This window comes from Bidens hawaiensis, unplaced genomic scaffold (assembly GCF_021521415.1).
Source record: "Bidens hawaiensis isolate Kalapana, Puna unplaced genomic scaffold, B.hawaiensis_p1.1 tig00004664_1, whole genome shotgun sequence".
NCBI classification, from domain to species: domain Eukaryota; kingdom Viridiplantae; phylum Streptophyta; class Magnoliopsida; order Asterales; family Asteraceae; genus Bidens; species Bidens hawaiensis.
Window position 1 is genome coordinate 1378607 of NW_027491285.1, and position 15503 is coordinate 1394109.

The 15503-nt window shown below is 35.0% G+C and overlaps 1 protein-coding gene across 1 annotated transcript; it reads left to right on the forward strand.

Moving 5' to 3' along the window:
* The first annotated feature begins 8197 nt into the window (after positions 1–8197).
* Positions 8198–14859, forward strand: LOC143627366 (uncharacterized). The gene is made up of 13 exons (XM_077097210.1): positions 8198–8319; positions 9035–9162; positions 9296–9410; positions 9998–10079; positions 10162–10232; positions 10340–10381; positions 10876–11000; positions 11652–11745; positions 11876–11987; positions 12754–12902; positions 12994–13099; positions 13833–13919; positions 14652–14859. The coding sequence occupies exons 1-13, from the start codon at positions 8198–8200 to the stop codon at positions 14748–14750; spliced, it is 1332 nt and encodes a 443-aa protein (XP_076953325.1). The 3' UTR covers positions 14751–14859.
* The last annotated feature ends 644 nt before the right edge of the window (positions 14860–15503 follow it).

A 15503-nucleotide genomic window follows, 5' to 3' on the forward strand; every position in this document is an offset into this window, starting at 1 on the left:
GATTTAGAGCATGTCCAAAGAAATAAATACAGAATTGTAATATACATCCCCAAAACCAACTATAAACCCTAAATCTTAAATCCGATGATTTGTTTTTTGTTCGTTTAAATTAACTTAGGGTTATTGATTGCCGATCCAAAACGATTCTTAAACGTAATTCAATTACTAGAATTGGTGACGAAAAAGGGAAGAACGACGACTAGAACTTCACGGCCTGGACTCGAACCCAAATCAGGTCTTAACGGCTTCGTACAGGGCAATTAGGTTAGGGCTTTGTGTCACGAGGATGAGAGGATGATGTGTGCACGTTTAATTGAATTTTCGTTGTGTATTTATAGTGTATTAAGGTTAGGGCAGTCGCGAATTGTTTCGGTCGTAAAAGCTGTAAATTTTGATTCGTTTTCCCAATTTAGAGTGCCGGTGTGTGCGATTTTGATTAATCAAAGATTTGGTGAAATCAATTTCTTGATTATGCCCGAAAATTAAGGTCCAAGAAAGGTTTTAAGTGTCGGCTGAAAGAGATGGAGGGAAGAAGAAGAAATAGATTTTTTTATTATTATAATTTTTGAATAATATTTGCAGATTGGTCCTTGAGCTTTAGAGATGGGTGCAAAAGGGGATTAAAGTTAGTTTAGGGGTTGTTTTTGCAATTCTTTGATAGTTTAATAATAAATATATAAAAGAAATAATTAACTAAAAGAAATATTTTATTGGTAATTCACCCGAGCACGAACCGGGTCGGGTAACGCCAATTGCTTGAAAAGCGGAAAACCAAAATGTTGCAACTCGGTGCCCATTGGGTTCATGGTTATACCTGTGGGTATCGTGCTATCGAATATGCTTATTATGTGGTTAAAATTTTTTGCTTGGATGGTTATTACCTGAAATCTGTTCTTAAAACATATTTAGTGGCATATCACTTGTAAAGTAGGGTCTGAGAAGGGTGAGATGAGAGCATGTATATCGAATCAGATGGAGACTGCTTTTAAAAAGGTATGTGGCTCGCAAACCATTTATTTTAGAATTTAAGTACAACATAACTTGTATACTAGTCGAAAATTAAAGAGTAGGGCATGAAAAAGATCATGAAGTGAAGAACTTAACTAACGTACATTGCACCGTTACCACTATCTTGGCTTAGGGGGCAAAAGGGTGTGACTCTCACTAACTAAAAGGTTGTGAGTTCTAATTTCACTAAGACATGTTTAAGTCTATTTTTATACAAAAAGTATTTTGCACAACCATAACCAAGTAAGGCCAATTAAAAATTAAATTATTTAAACCTAACAAAAAACACCTTATACTTAAGGCCTAATTTTTTTACGCATTCGACCTAAAATTTTTTAACAATTCTTAAAGACGGCCTTGTTGAACAAACTACTTAATAACTCCAATTATTGTGCTTTAACTTCGTTTTACTTTATTTTAACAGTTTGTTAATTACTAAATCTAGCTTAAACACTTAATAAGTTTAAAATTTTAAACTAGTTAAATTTAATTAAGATAATTAAATTACTTTTATATGAAAATAGTAAGAGCCTATATTTTTAAGTGTATTAAATATTAAGATTATAAATTTATAATGTAGGTATTGCAATTTTTGAAATTATAATAAAAAATATAATGTAGTGTGAGTTAACTTTACAAGTGATAATATTGGTGAAAACTGACTTGAACCAAAGAGAAAATAATAAGAGAATACGCAAACTGATTTTGCAAACTTTCGGATGCTTTTCATTGAAATGGAAACACAGTACATATAAGGAAATAAAGCAACAACTAACCACTACTCCACTTACCACCAACTAGGCAAACTACCAAACGACTACTGCACTAACAAACAAACGTGTGCAAATTAAATGACTTGCTATTGATACCCAAAAGGATCTAACCGTTTCGCAGTATTTTCACAAAGTGAAGTCTTTGTGTAGGGAAATCGGTGAGCTAGATCCTCAAGCGAAGATTGGGGATGCGAGGATGAAAATGATCATTATCCATGGGTTGAAACCAGAGTTCTACAGCTTTGTGGAAGCGGTTCAAGGCTGGCAAACTCAACCATTAGTTGTTAGTTTGAGAACTTGTTAGCCAGCAAAGAATCGTTGGCAAAGCAGTTTGCTGGTGCGCAAATCATGACTGACAAAGCTGATGGTGAGGCTTTGTATGTGGGGAAGAAGAACAAGTACGAGGGAAGTTCATCTCACCAGTATAACCAAAAACGTGAGACGTCCAAACAACAAGATAGTGACATAAAGTGGGTGCAGAATGACAATAGAAGCAAAGAACGAAAGCCACGCTAGAATGGTAAAAAGTTCCCCTTTAAGTGTTACAATTGTGAGGAGAGGGGTCATATATGCCCTGAGTCCCATGAAGAGGGAAATGCAGCCACAACAACACGTGAAGAGCCTGCATGGGTTGTCGAATCTCACATGGCTCAAGTTGAGGAAACAAAAGAGATCACGGCCCTAGTTACTACCAAAGACAAGCGGGTGAACAGGTTGGATGATTGGATTGTTGACTCCGGTTGTTCCAATCACATGACCGGTGAAAAGGGACAATTAACCAACCTTAAACGGTATAATGGCAGTCAAGTGGTGGTAATAGTAGATTGTACTCAACACCCTATTGCACACATAGGTGATGTTATGTTTGCCTCTCATGTCAATAACCAAGAACTGATTCTTAACGATGTGTACCATGTGCCTGGCATCAAGAAGAACTTATTTTCTGTTCCACAAATCACCTCAGAAGGCAAGTATGTGTTATTTGGCCCTAATGATGTTAAAATATATGACGAGTTTTCAACATCATCTAAAGCGGTTCTGAGTGGACATAGATATGACACGGGCTACGTCCTTTCTGCTGAATCGGCATTTGTGGAGAAGACAAAGGGAAATTAGAGTACTGATTTATGGCATTCTACATGTAGCCTATGATATGCTGAGTATGATGATGAACAAGAAACTCATAGCGGGTTTGCCTCAACTGCAAGTATGGGAAAAAGGTGTGTGTGGAGGCTGTCGGTTTGGGAAATCTCACTAGCAATCGTTTCACTCATCTAGTTACAAGTCTAAAGAACCACTGGAACTGGTCCACACCGATGTGTTTTGTGCGGTTAAGCAACCATCAATTGGAGGGAAGAGGTACATGATCACATTTATTGATGATTTCTCGAGATTTTTTTGGGTGTACTTTATGAAAGAAAAGTCTGAGGCATTTGAAAAACCTAAGGTTTTTCTTGTGGAAGCTGAGAAAACTACCGGCTTTGTTATTAAAATGCTCAGGTCAGACAATGGGGGCGAGTACACGTCTAAAGAATTCAATGATTTTCTTAATGTACACAAAATAAAAAGGCAGTTGACTTGCTCTAACACACCCCAACAGAAAGGAGTCTCTCAGAGAAAGAATGGACACCTTTCAGAAGTATCGAGTAGTATGATACATGATAAGAACGTTCCAGGGTGGTTTTGGGCAGAAGGCATGCAAACTGCAGCCTTTGTGATCAACAGAATTCCACAACAGAACCTTGAATATGTGTCACCACATGATAGTTGTTCAAGATAAATCCTAACGTAAGTTTCTTTAGGGTATTTAGTTGTGTACGCTACGTGTTTGTTCCTAGCTTTCTCAGGCACAAGCTTGAAAAGAAGGCTATGCGGTGTATATTTGTGGGGTATGATAATGAGAGAAAGGTTTAGAGGTGTTGCGATCCCATTACTGGTAAATGTTATACATCTCGTCATGTGGTGTTTGATGAGATGTCATCCTGGTGGTCTGTGACCAGGGAAAGTCTTTCTGATTCCCAAAAGTTGAAAGAAGATTTGAAAGAAAGTGAGACCCATCTTGTACTTTGATGTGCCTAAAAGTGGTATATAAAGATATTGCTATTAATCAACCTAGCACAACGAGTAATAAAAACCTAGAATACCCTAAACGAAACCACTAGCAACAGGCAAGTGAACCTATCAGGTGTAGAATAGCTATGGGAAGTCCGGGAATATCGAACCCTAGAGACACTAATTAAATTAACGATAAAAACTAATTATTAATAATTAAGTAAAAGATTCTTTTTGGATTTTTATTTATTTTATTATAAAACTAATTATTACTTAGACTAATTTAAACTAATAAATTAAACTTAAAATTCTAAAACTTAGACGAAAACACTAATGAGAAAGGCGTTATCTAGGCAAGGAATTCGAATTGTGATGACTCGGGCTTTTATCGGTTACGGGAAAATGCTACTGGAACTGGGAATCTAAAAATATGAACCCTAGGAAACCTAATGGATCCTTAATCACTCTCAAGGTGTCACCTAAGAGGAAATCCTAAAGATCATGTAAAAGCACCGGCTTATTGGCTCACCTGTCAGTTCACCAATTATGACTAATTACCCTAAAAAAAATAGCTAACCCGTCGGTTTCACTATCTCAATGCACCTAAGTACATGGGGTGGTCTAGAAGAGATTTAAAAGACACGGGTAAATCGTGAAACTAGGGAAAACTAGGCAAACTTCCTGTCAGACAGTTAAACCTAAAACCCTAATAACAAAGACAAACCCGACAACTTATCACCCGTCGGATATCTAAGCAAGTAAGAATATAAACTTCTAATAATATGCTAAAAATCAGTTTCCATGGTGAATGAGCTCAATAAACCATAAACAAGTTGCAAACACACAGTAAACAACCCTAACATGCACCTATAATCGAAAGACATTCAATCAAGCGACATGTGAAACATTCATTCCAGCACAAATCAAAAGTAAATACGCATAAATAACATCCAATAAATCTGATCGAAACTTTTAATTAACCAAAATCCAATAAACAATTCCCGAAAACCGTTTAAACCCTTAATCAATCACAAAACATCAATCCAAGCCTAGATAACTAAAAAGGTTTAGCCAATAGTCATGTTCAAAAACATAAAATAATTTAGTTCAATAATTGAGTTCATAAGAAAAATAAATGATTCAAACCAAAAGAACCGTGGTTGAATGAGTAGGTGTGAACCCAAACACCTCCTAAAGCTTGATGAACTGCGGCAGCCTTGTATCTGTAGTACACCGAAAGAAGTAAAATTGATGATTCTATCTCCACTCAACCTATATTTTTTTTTTCTTTGCTTCTGACGTGAACTAGGAGCCAAAACAAAACTCCTTTCTCTTTTCTTTCTTTCGTATTATATATCCAAAGCTCCACCGCCACAAAAAATATTTTATAATATTTGATGCTTCCCAGAACAATTTTGAAGAATGACAGCTGCTAGGTTTTTCTTCCGTCTCGTCTCGTCTCGTCTCGTCTCGCCATACACCCCAATGGGCCCTGCCCAATTCCACAACAAAAAAAAAGACATCAAGGTAATAAACATCTTTATTATTATTATTATTATTATTATTATTATTATTATTGTTGTTATTATTATCATCATATGGTACGTCTTTCTTATATATATATATTTTTTTATTATATTCTTTTTCTTTTTAACTACCTTATATAATTATAATAATAATTAGTATTATATATCAAATGCTCGACTCGTCATCCGTCGTTTCAAGTTTAGTAAACGTGCACCCTTTTAGATCATAGTCTCTAAAAACCATTTAATTCACACATGAACCAATTATTAATAATATTCAAGCTATCTAAAAATAAAGAAAATATTCATATATTTATATATATATTTTTTGACCACATCATACTTGATGAAACATCAAGTGAAACAACTGAAGATACTGCATCTGATGAAAACGAAAGAAGAGCCAATAAAATGATTGAGTGGTGTTTCACACACAACCGACATAAGAAGTTGAAGTGAGGCGTTCTACTCGAATCAGGAGGCAAAACCCTAAAAATGCAAATTTAGCAGAAGTAGTCGATGGAGTTGTTGAACCAGAGTCTTTCATGCAGGCAAATAAAATGATTGAGTGGCGAGCTGCCATGCAAGAGGAGATAAATGCACTGCTTAAAATTGAAACTTGGGCCTTGGTACCAAAGCCTAATAATGTAAACCCTATCTCATGTATGTGGGTTTACAAATTGAAATTCAAGATTGCTGGTCGGTGGATAGGTTGTAAGGGGGTTTACACAGCAACCGGGTCTTGATTATGAGGAGACTTTCAGTCCTATGGCTAAGTTGACCACCATTTCTTCTCGCCATCGCATTAAGCAAATGGTGGTCTCTTTTCCAAATGGACATGAACAACACATTTCTCTACGATACTCTTGATCATGCTATTTATATGTTTCAGCCTTTAGGGTTTGAAAGCAAAAGTCACTCAGATTATGTATGTAAACTCAAGAAGGCGATCTATGGTCTCAAGCAGTCTCCGAGGGCATGGTAGGGTAAGATTGCTGAGTTCTTGGAAATTAATGGGTTTGAAAGTACTAATTCCGATGCTAGTTTCTTTGTGAAGCATGTCGGGTTGAATGTGGCAATTGTTTTAGTGTATGTCGATGACCTGATTATCACAGGTGATTGTGTTGGTGAGGTGCAACAATTAAAGAGAAATATGTCGGTTATGGTTCGGTTTAGCGGTTATGGTGGTTAAGTTGCTCAGCCCTGTGTTGCGTTATGTCAAAGCTACAATGGGATATGGTGTGGTGTTTAAGAGGGAGTCGAACATCATGCTAACAGGTTTTTGTGATGCGGAATGGGGGTGATCCTAGTATTCGAAGGTCAACTACGGGGTTCGTATTTAAGTTGGGCTATGAGGTTGTATCATGGTGTAGCAGATTGCAGCCTATAGTCTCCTTGTCAACCACGGAGGCTGAATATCGTGTTGCTGCAATGGCAGCACAGGAAAGTACATGGCTGATACGATTAATTCAAGAGTTGGGTCATGATATTGGAGACAAGACGGTGTTAATGTGTGACAACAAGTCAGCCATACAGTTGGCCAAAAACCACCCCACTTTTCATGCTCATACGAAGCACATCGAGGTGCACTACCATTATATACGAGAGAAAGTATTACAAGGTGAAATTGATCTCATGTATGTTGGCACTAATGACCAAGTAACACCAAGGGGATACTAAAGAAAAAGATGATGGAGTTCATGAGTATGAAGCAAGTTGGCGTTGACATTGCAACGCCACCTTTGTCTGATATGGATGTGTGATTGATTATAGCAGCTCTGATGCCACTTGTTAACTTTACAAGTGATAATATTGATGAAAACTGACTTGAACCAAAGAGCAAATAATAAGAGAATACACAAACTGATTTTTCAAACTTTCAGATGCTTTTCATTGAAATGGAAGTATAGTACATCTAGGGAAATAAAGCAACAACTAACCACTACTTCACTTACACTAACTAGGCAAACTACCAAACCACTACTGCACTAACAAACAAACGTGTGCAAAGTAAATAGCATGAAATAAAAACAAAATAACTTTAGAAAATAAGTACCGGAACATCGGCTACATAATCAATCACACATCCACATCAGATAAATGAGTCATGTTTGGGTTGACATACATAATTAAACACGCCATGTTTGAGTTTATACGTTTCACCTTGTTTGATCAAAAAATTGGATCTATCAACATGTTTAATTAAACAAATTGATCCACTAACCTATGTTGACACTCCTCCAACAATATTAACACTTTTACAATTTCATTACAATCTATCAACCTTTTGAACGCTTATATAAATAAGTTAAACGAGTCATATTCAATTTACGCTTTTCTAAATACACAGGTGCTATAACACAAATAAATAAACATAGAGGTCATGTTCAAATTGCTAAAAATAATTAATACCCATGGGTTGGTGCCGTGATGGATTTGATTGGTCCATGCAACACCAATCCCAAGTTGACATTTCAAGGTTATTTTTAACTTTTGTTAGCCTACGATTTAGTGTAGGCATTGTCAATAATGACCGAGTTCTATGTTTACGATTCAATGCCGATACCGACCGAATTCATCTTTGCCGCCACAAAACACGGGTTTTTGTTATCGTTGATCCTGCAGCCGGTCCTACATGCGTGCCCATTGTTAATATTTAAAAGCAAAAACACACAATCTAAACCCCTTTGTTTGAATCAACCAAGCGTGCGTTTTAAAACCCTAAGCTATCTAATTAGGGTTTATAATAATAACTGATGATAACTAACACCTTCATTGCCCCAAATCGTCTGTAATTTGAATAATAAATTGGAATCCAATTCGATTCATAAAGAGCCAATGTCTTCGATTAAAGACGAAATCTTAAACCAGGGGCGTCGAATGACATGGGAAGGTTGCAGTGTTCTGCTAGACATTAATGACGGAGATCGTCTCGTCTTCTCCAGACTTACTGCTGGATCGTAAGCAATTTATTCATTCTTCTCCTGTCAATGTCTGCTTTTGCTTCATTTATTTAGCTTATAAGTATGTCGTAGATACATTCAAATGCCAAGTGCTTATTATTATTATTATTATTATTAGCACATGTTTGATTGAAGTTTGAATTAAGTTTATTCAGTTCAGTTTGGGTTAAAACAGAACCATAGTCCGAAACTTCAGTTTTTTTATTTTTTACTTTCGGGTTTTCAGTTTTTGGTTTGGTTTTAGGGTTTTTAGTTTTGGTTCGGGTTAAAACCGAAAATCCAGTTTTTCAATTTATAAAAACAGTTTGGTTGGGTCGATTTCGGGTTAAAGCTGAACCAAAGGCAGAAACTTTGGGTTTTGAATTTCGTGAAAATTGCTCAGTGTTTTGGTAGTTTTGATTTTGCCACATGAGCTTGAGAATGAGAATATTTGGGCTAATATAATAAAATAGATGACCCAAAGTGAGCCTAAATCATTAACTAATAATTGATTATTATGCAATAATATAAAATATTGAGTTACATAGTTATTAAGATCTTTTAAATTTGGGTTTTTATTGTATGCACCATAAGTTTGGGCTTTGCAAAAAAAAAAAAAAAACATAAAACCAATTTGTCGGTTTTTGTTTCGGTTTGATTTTTTCAATTTCATTCACACCCTAGTTGTTTTGTTTGATTTGGATTTTGATGATGGAATGCGTGATTGTTGCAGGATTGTTAAAATTGGGAATAAGAATTATCCACTACAACCATTGATTGGATGCCCTTTTGGTTCTGTATTTCAAGTAGAGAATGGAATAAACGGTCCTTGTTTGTCTAGAGTTGTTGCAACAGCAGAAGGTTTATATACATATTTTTTATTTTTCTTTCAGTTGAATTTTTTATACCGTGATTTCTTCGAAATGCTAGGGTTTTATGTATTCAGTGTCTTTCTCTAAATATTATTCCTTATTATGTGTTTTAGTTTTATCAGCTAATAATACTGAAGACAAGAGGGAATGTAAGGATGAGTCGAGAGATAACCGTGCGTTAATTGATAATAATACTGCACAAACACTTACTGGTGAAGATATTGAAGGACTGCGAAGGTTAGAAGTTACAACCTTAAATTGGCTAACATAATAAGCATACCCATGTTTATGTTTTTCTATAAACGTTAGAGGTGTCAGCGAACTGGCCTGAACTCGACTAGGCTATAGTTCGGCTCATTTAACCTACGAGAGCTCAAGCTCGACTCTTTCAACATACGAGTGCTCGAGACTTGTTCAAGAGTTTAAAGTCGACTCGTTTAACTTAAGAAAGAATCTTGGGCTCACATAATTGTGACATGTGCACAACCGTTACTTATTTGTTAGGTATAGATTTGTATGCATGCTTAATTATTCAAACAATAGGCTCGTTTAGACGCGCGAGCTAGCTTGAATTTGATAAGTGAAGTTTAGGCTCTGACTTGTTTTTTCTAAACAATCTTATTTTTAGGGCTCAAGCTTGTTTAAGCTCCGCTCGATTCGAGCTTTTAGCAAACCGAGTTTGAGAGGCTTGGTTCGTTTACACCGCTAACCAACTTGTTTATAATAGTTATATACTTGAAAATGTGTCACTAGCATTTATCTTTCTTGATTCTTTTTTAATTATTCTTTCTGATAATAATGACTTATATACATTGTTAATCCAGACAGGGTGCAAGTGGAAATGAAATAGTTGAAGCTCTTATTGCCAACAGTGCAACATTTGAGAATAAAACTGTCTTTTCACAAGTGAGTATTGTACTTAACGCTTAAATTTAATAAATAAGCGAATTTCGAATTACGTTTGAATGCTTAACTTTATAATATGCAGGAAAAATACAGGCTTAAGAAACAAAAAAAGTATGCTCCTAAAGTACTTTTGAGACGTCCTTTTGCTCGGAGGTATTTTAATATAACGTTATTTCTTTTAAGTATTTTGATTTTTGTTTCATTTATTTTGCTTTGTTTCTTCGTTTTCTGTTGTTGAATTAAACTTCTTTTTCTTTCAGTATATGTGACACCTACTTCAAGAAGTATCCTTCAAGAATCGGGTAAATAATAGTTATACGTGTTAACGAACCACACATTTATTTAATAATCGAACGAACATGAACACAGGTTTTTGTACATTTGGTTAAATGAACGAATATGACATGTCTCATTCGTTCATTTATGTTTGTGAAGGTTCGTTTGTTTATGCTTGGTCTTAAGCTTGTTTGTTTGATCTATTAAACTTTTTAGATCCACTACAATTTAGTCTAGTTTCAATAATTTTTAGGCCTGTCATTTTGATGTTTGTTTGCTTGTGTTTGTTTATGTTCGTGAACATTTACGCTATTAACAAACAAACATAAACGAACACAAACACTAACGATCAAGCACGGGCAAGAAAACCTTGTTTGTTTAATTGTTCGTGTTCGATCATTTGTTTGGTTAAAGTTAAACGAACGAACATGAACATGTCCCTTTTGTGTTTGTTTGTTCATTCGTTTACAAGTCTAAGTCACTAATTTGTTGTTATTAATTGGTAATATTTGAATTTCAGGTTTTTGAGAGTTGACACGTTATCGCTTCTTTTATCATTTGCTAATGTGACTGCACAATCTGATGTTCTTGTGGTGGATATGATTGGCGGTTTACTTGCCGGTGCGGTTGCCGAGCGTTTAGGAGGTATGAATTTCTGCTTTTATGTCCCATCAATTTCGTTTCAACTGGCCTATGTAACTGCATCATTCCCTATATTGTTTAAATTAATTGAAAATGACCAATTTACTGATTTACTAACATCTACTTATCAGTTAACTGGACCCGCCCCTATTTGTTAAGAGTTTGCACGAAGTCAAAAAAACCGAAACCGAACCGAATCCTTTGTAAAAACCGAAAAACAAAACCGAACAGTTTTAAAAAACACAAAAACCAAATTTTCAATTTTTTGTTTGCTTTGAGCCCAAAACCAACCCAAACAAAATCCATTGTGAAAAACCAAAACGGAGCGGTTTTCAAACACCCATAAACTAAATTATTTTTATTTTTGGTTTGGTTTGAGCCCAAAACCAAACCAACCCATTGTGAAAAACCGAAAACTGAACATGAAAGGTTTTCAAAAATCCATAAACCAAATTTTTGGTTTTTGGTTCAATTGTGCACAAAACCGACTCTAACCAACCCATGTACACCCCTTTCATCTGTACTCTAGTTTGAGTTATTTGTAGTTGGTTGAAGTGTCTGAAATACCCCGTCCTGTAGTATCTAATATAAATTATTTTACATGTAAGTTTTTTGGTTGGTTAAATATGGATTGTGTTGTTATGCATGTAACAGGTACCGGCTATGTATGCAACACTTATCGTGGAGATTCTCCATCTTCTCTCGAGATAGTAAGACTATTCAATTTTGGTGATGAAATAAACACAAGGTATATTATCGCCTTTCATCAAATAATATCATCTTTGCTATTTATTTTAATCTACAATTAGAAACTTTTCTTAGTATAATAATTATTATTACTATTTATTAATGTTGCACTGTTTATCCTCTTGATCCAGGATTGTGAGGTTACCTCTTGCTGAACTTTCTGCTTCTCAAAATGGAGATTCTAAAGAAAGTGACTCACTTCATGCTGCTAGTAGTAACGATAATTCAAGCAATCCATCCAATGTTAGTCACAATTTGAATTTGATTTTATATAGAATTAGAGGTCATAGTTTTAACTTTAACCCATTTACTTATGAACGGGTGGATTTGGGTTAAACGGGTTAAATAAAAAAATATTAGTTATTAAGGAGACATGTCGAGTTCCACCCAAATTGTATTTTTAATGCATAACACCACATAACATAATCTCTCTCAGAAGTTAAAATCTGGATGTTTTGGACATCATCTACTGGTCAACCATACTGACGTCCTGACCTGATTTGATCTGAATTTGTTTTAACCCGCTTGGAGGTAGGGCTGTAAACAAACCAAGCTGAGCCAAGGTGCGCTCGGGCTCAGCTTGTTTACAAACCAAGTCGAACCCGGCTCAACTTGTTTATAGTAACAAGCTAAAAGGCTGAGTTCGAGGCAGCTTGTGGCTCGTCGAGGCGGTGCTTTATTTTTGAAAATTTTTAAATTTTGTGTTTTTACACATGTTGACATATATAAAAAATAGAAATATTATTTGTAACATAGATAACATGGAAGTAATAAACTATAGAATTCATAGTTTATATACATTGACATTTGGAATTTACTTATAAACTAGAATTTGTATATAGATATGTGTGTGTGTGCGCGTATGGTATGCATATGTGTATGTATATGTATCTTTGAGCTTTAATTTAAAGTTAAACGATGCGAGCGACAAGCTGAGCTCGAGCTAGCTTGGCTCAGCCTGCTTACAAACGGATATCATATCTTTTATAGTTTTATTCCATTTTTACAGCCGATTAGCATGGAAGAGACCACAGTATCACCCGAAGATGGAAAGCCTGATGCCGAAACAAATGTCCCTAAAATACATAAAGCTGCAAAACCTGGAGAAAAAGCTCCTCAAGATGCCATCAAGTCGTGGAAAGAAAACGGATTTCAAAGGTTGACTTGTTTTCTTTAAATTTATAATAAAATATTTACTTCAACTATTTCGCAATTTATTAGTTTTTAAATTTTCTATTCGATGTTGTAGCTTAATAATTGTGGCTCCAGATGTGGATGCTTGGAGTATAGTGAAGGAGGTTTTACCGTTTTTATCATACTCAGCTCCTTTTGTGATTTATCACCAGTATCTTCAGGTTATTTTTTTTACCCTAACTTTTATTGGTTTTCATTTGGTTGAACTAGACCATTTGGTCCAAATTTTCCGATTTTTTTGGTAAATTATCATTGTCAAATTTGATCGCATAATTATGATATAAATATCTGAATAAGATGATTTAGCTAGGTCTTATGACTTGCAACTAGGGGTGTGCATGAAACCGAAAAAATGGAATCCATACAGAACCGGCGCTGTTTCATGTTTTGCAAAAATCGAATTTTTGGTTCAGTTTTTGTCCTGAATGTGATTAAAACCGAAATGGCCAAAATTGCCGATTTTCATTTTTAATTTTGAATGTTACAAATAATTTAAATGAATTTAATAAATAGTATAACCCAAATATATTAGCCTAATGTAAAATAATCAATTATTAATTAACAAGATTTCGGTCCAAAGATTTAAATTATTATGGACCAAATCTCGGCCTGAAATTTTCAATCCCAAATGGTACAGCTGAACTGAACCCACACCCAAAACCGAATGGTTTTCTTAAAACTCAAAATCCATATTTTAGGTTTTTGGTGATTTGAGTCCAAAATCGACCCATTCACACCTGTACTTGCAACCAATTATTTTTTCTTATTTTACTTGTTCTGCCCGTTAAAGATAAACATTAAGTAAACAATTTGAAACCGTCACTTTTACTTCTTAAGATATTATAGAATAACTGAAACCGACAGTAATTGAAGTTTGCTTTTGATTAATTGCAGCCATTGGCGACTTGCATGCACAATCTTCAAGTTAAGAAAATGGCGATTGGCCTGCAAATTACAGAACCTTGGCTACGCGAATACCAGGTTTGTTTTAATTGACTCTTTTGTATATGATCTCGGTTATGGTTCATAAAACCGGTCAAAATAGGCAAATAAAAAGTTCTTACCAAAAGTAGCCGAGTAAACGAGCTGAGCCGCTTGTGAGCTGGCTCGCTAAAAGCTAAAATTGAACCAACTATAAATGAGCTCAAGCCTGACCTTCGTATACCGAGTTTGCCTAGGCTCCCAAGCGGTGAGCTTAAACAAGCACATTATATAAATATATTAATTTTTATATAGTATAAAAAATTATTACATTTAAAATTATGATAAAATTGACTAAATAGTATTATATTATATTTAAAACTATAATTATAAATACACATAAAAGTGAGGGTAAACTACGGTTTTAGTTATTGTCGTTTGGCCTTTTTCACAATAAAGTTAATAAAAAATTTGGATGGACTTAAATCGAGCTATTGAAACCAGTTACTAAGAAAGTCAAATTAGAACTATTGAACTAAAATGATTATTTTAACCAAAACACAGACCAAAAATATTTATATTAGTATATTAATAAAATAGTAATTTTATAAATAATAAACAAGCCGGCCGGTTGGAGCTGGAGTTTGAAAATTATTTACAAGCTGGACTCGGGCTTTCAAAAACGAGCTCAAAACAACTACAGTTAATATTCTTAAAAAAACATTTGTTTGTCAACCCGACTCAGATCTGACACGAACCTGTTATTTTTTTGCGCCTATTATTATGTTGTAGGTTCTACCGTCAAGAACTCACCCGCATATGCAAATGAGTGCTTTTGGTGGATACGTGTTGAGCGGCACCAAGATATACAAAGATCAACCGAATAAGTGAGTCGGGCCGTAATAAATTATTTGACTTTCTTAAGTTAATTTATGTCATTCTTTTTTGTGCTATGTTTGTTTTTTTGTAATCTAGGAGTCTTCATCCTCAATTTTGAACATTGTATAACTAGGTATACTCATAAATTCAATAATGTCTGGATGCTGCTAACTTTGTATTTGTATGCCATCGTTTCTTAACGCCAAACTTGCTAAATTATTTGATTTGTTGTACAATTGTTATATCAGTTTTACATCGTTGGGGCTGTCGGTATAAAAAAAGAGCTTCATTTTGTTTAATATTTTTCTGTTGTCGCAAGTGCACCGGATTCAAGAGCATCCTGTTGTCGCAAGAACACATTGGAGTTTGGTTTTGTTTTAGTTTGTATGCTCTTGGTGCACTTTCTTTGGAGAGCCTTTAGTTTGTCTCAAAGTTGTAACACCACGTGGTTGACTTGTCGAAACATGCGCTTGGCACTTGATGCAAAGGTGTTTTTAGTCGACATAAATTTTTGTGTTGAAAAGACAGCGATTGTTGTTTGCCGCTTGATGTCCAGCTCTTGTCCATCATCCGCGTTGACTTGATGAATGTCTTGTTGAGTGTATCAATAGTATTGAGTTTATCATTTAATCTTATTATTCTTGAAAGATCAAGTTTAAAGGGGCTAGAGGGATTTGAAAGAAAACATTCCTTTCTTCACCCTCAAGCCGTTCCTCTTTTGTGTATTATCGGTGAGAGAGAGAGAGAGCGCCTTGTACGTACTGT

Bases quoted from the DNA above. Each gene is read 5' to 3' on its own strand.
- LOC143627366 (XM_077097210.1), top strand. From the start codon at position 8,198: ATGTCTTCGATTAAAGACGAAATCTTAAACCAGGGGCGTCGAATGACA. The intron at 8,320-9,034 runs GTAAGCAATTTA...TGATTGTTGCAG, and splicing joins TCCAGACTTACTGCTGGATC to GATTGTTAAAATTGGGAATA. The intron at 10,382-10,875 runs GTAAATAATAGT...TTTGAATTTCAG, and splicing joins AAGTATCCTTCAAGAATCGG to GTTTTTGAGAGTTGACACGT.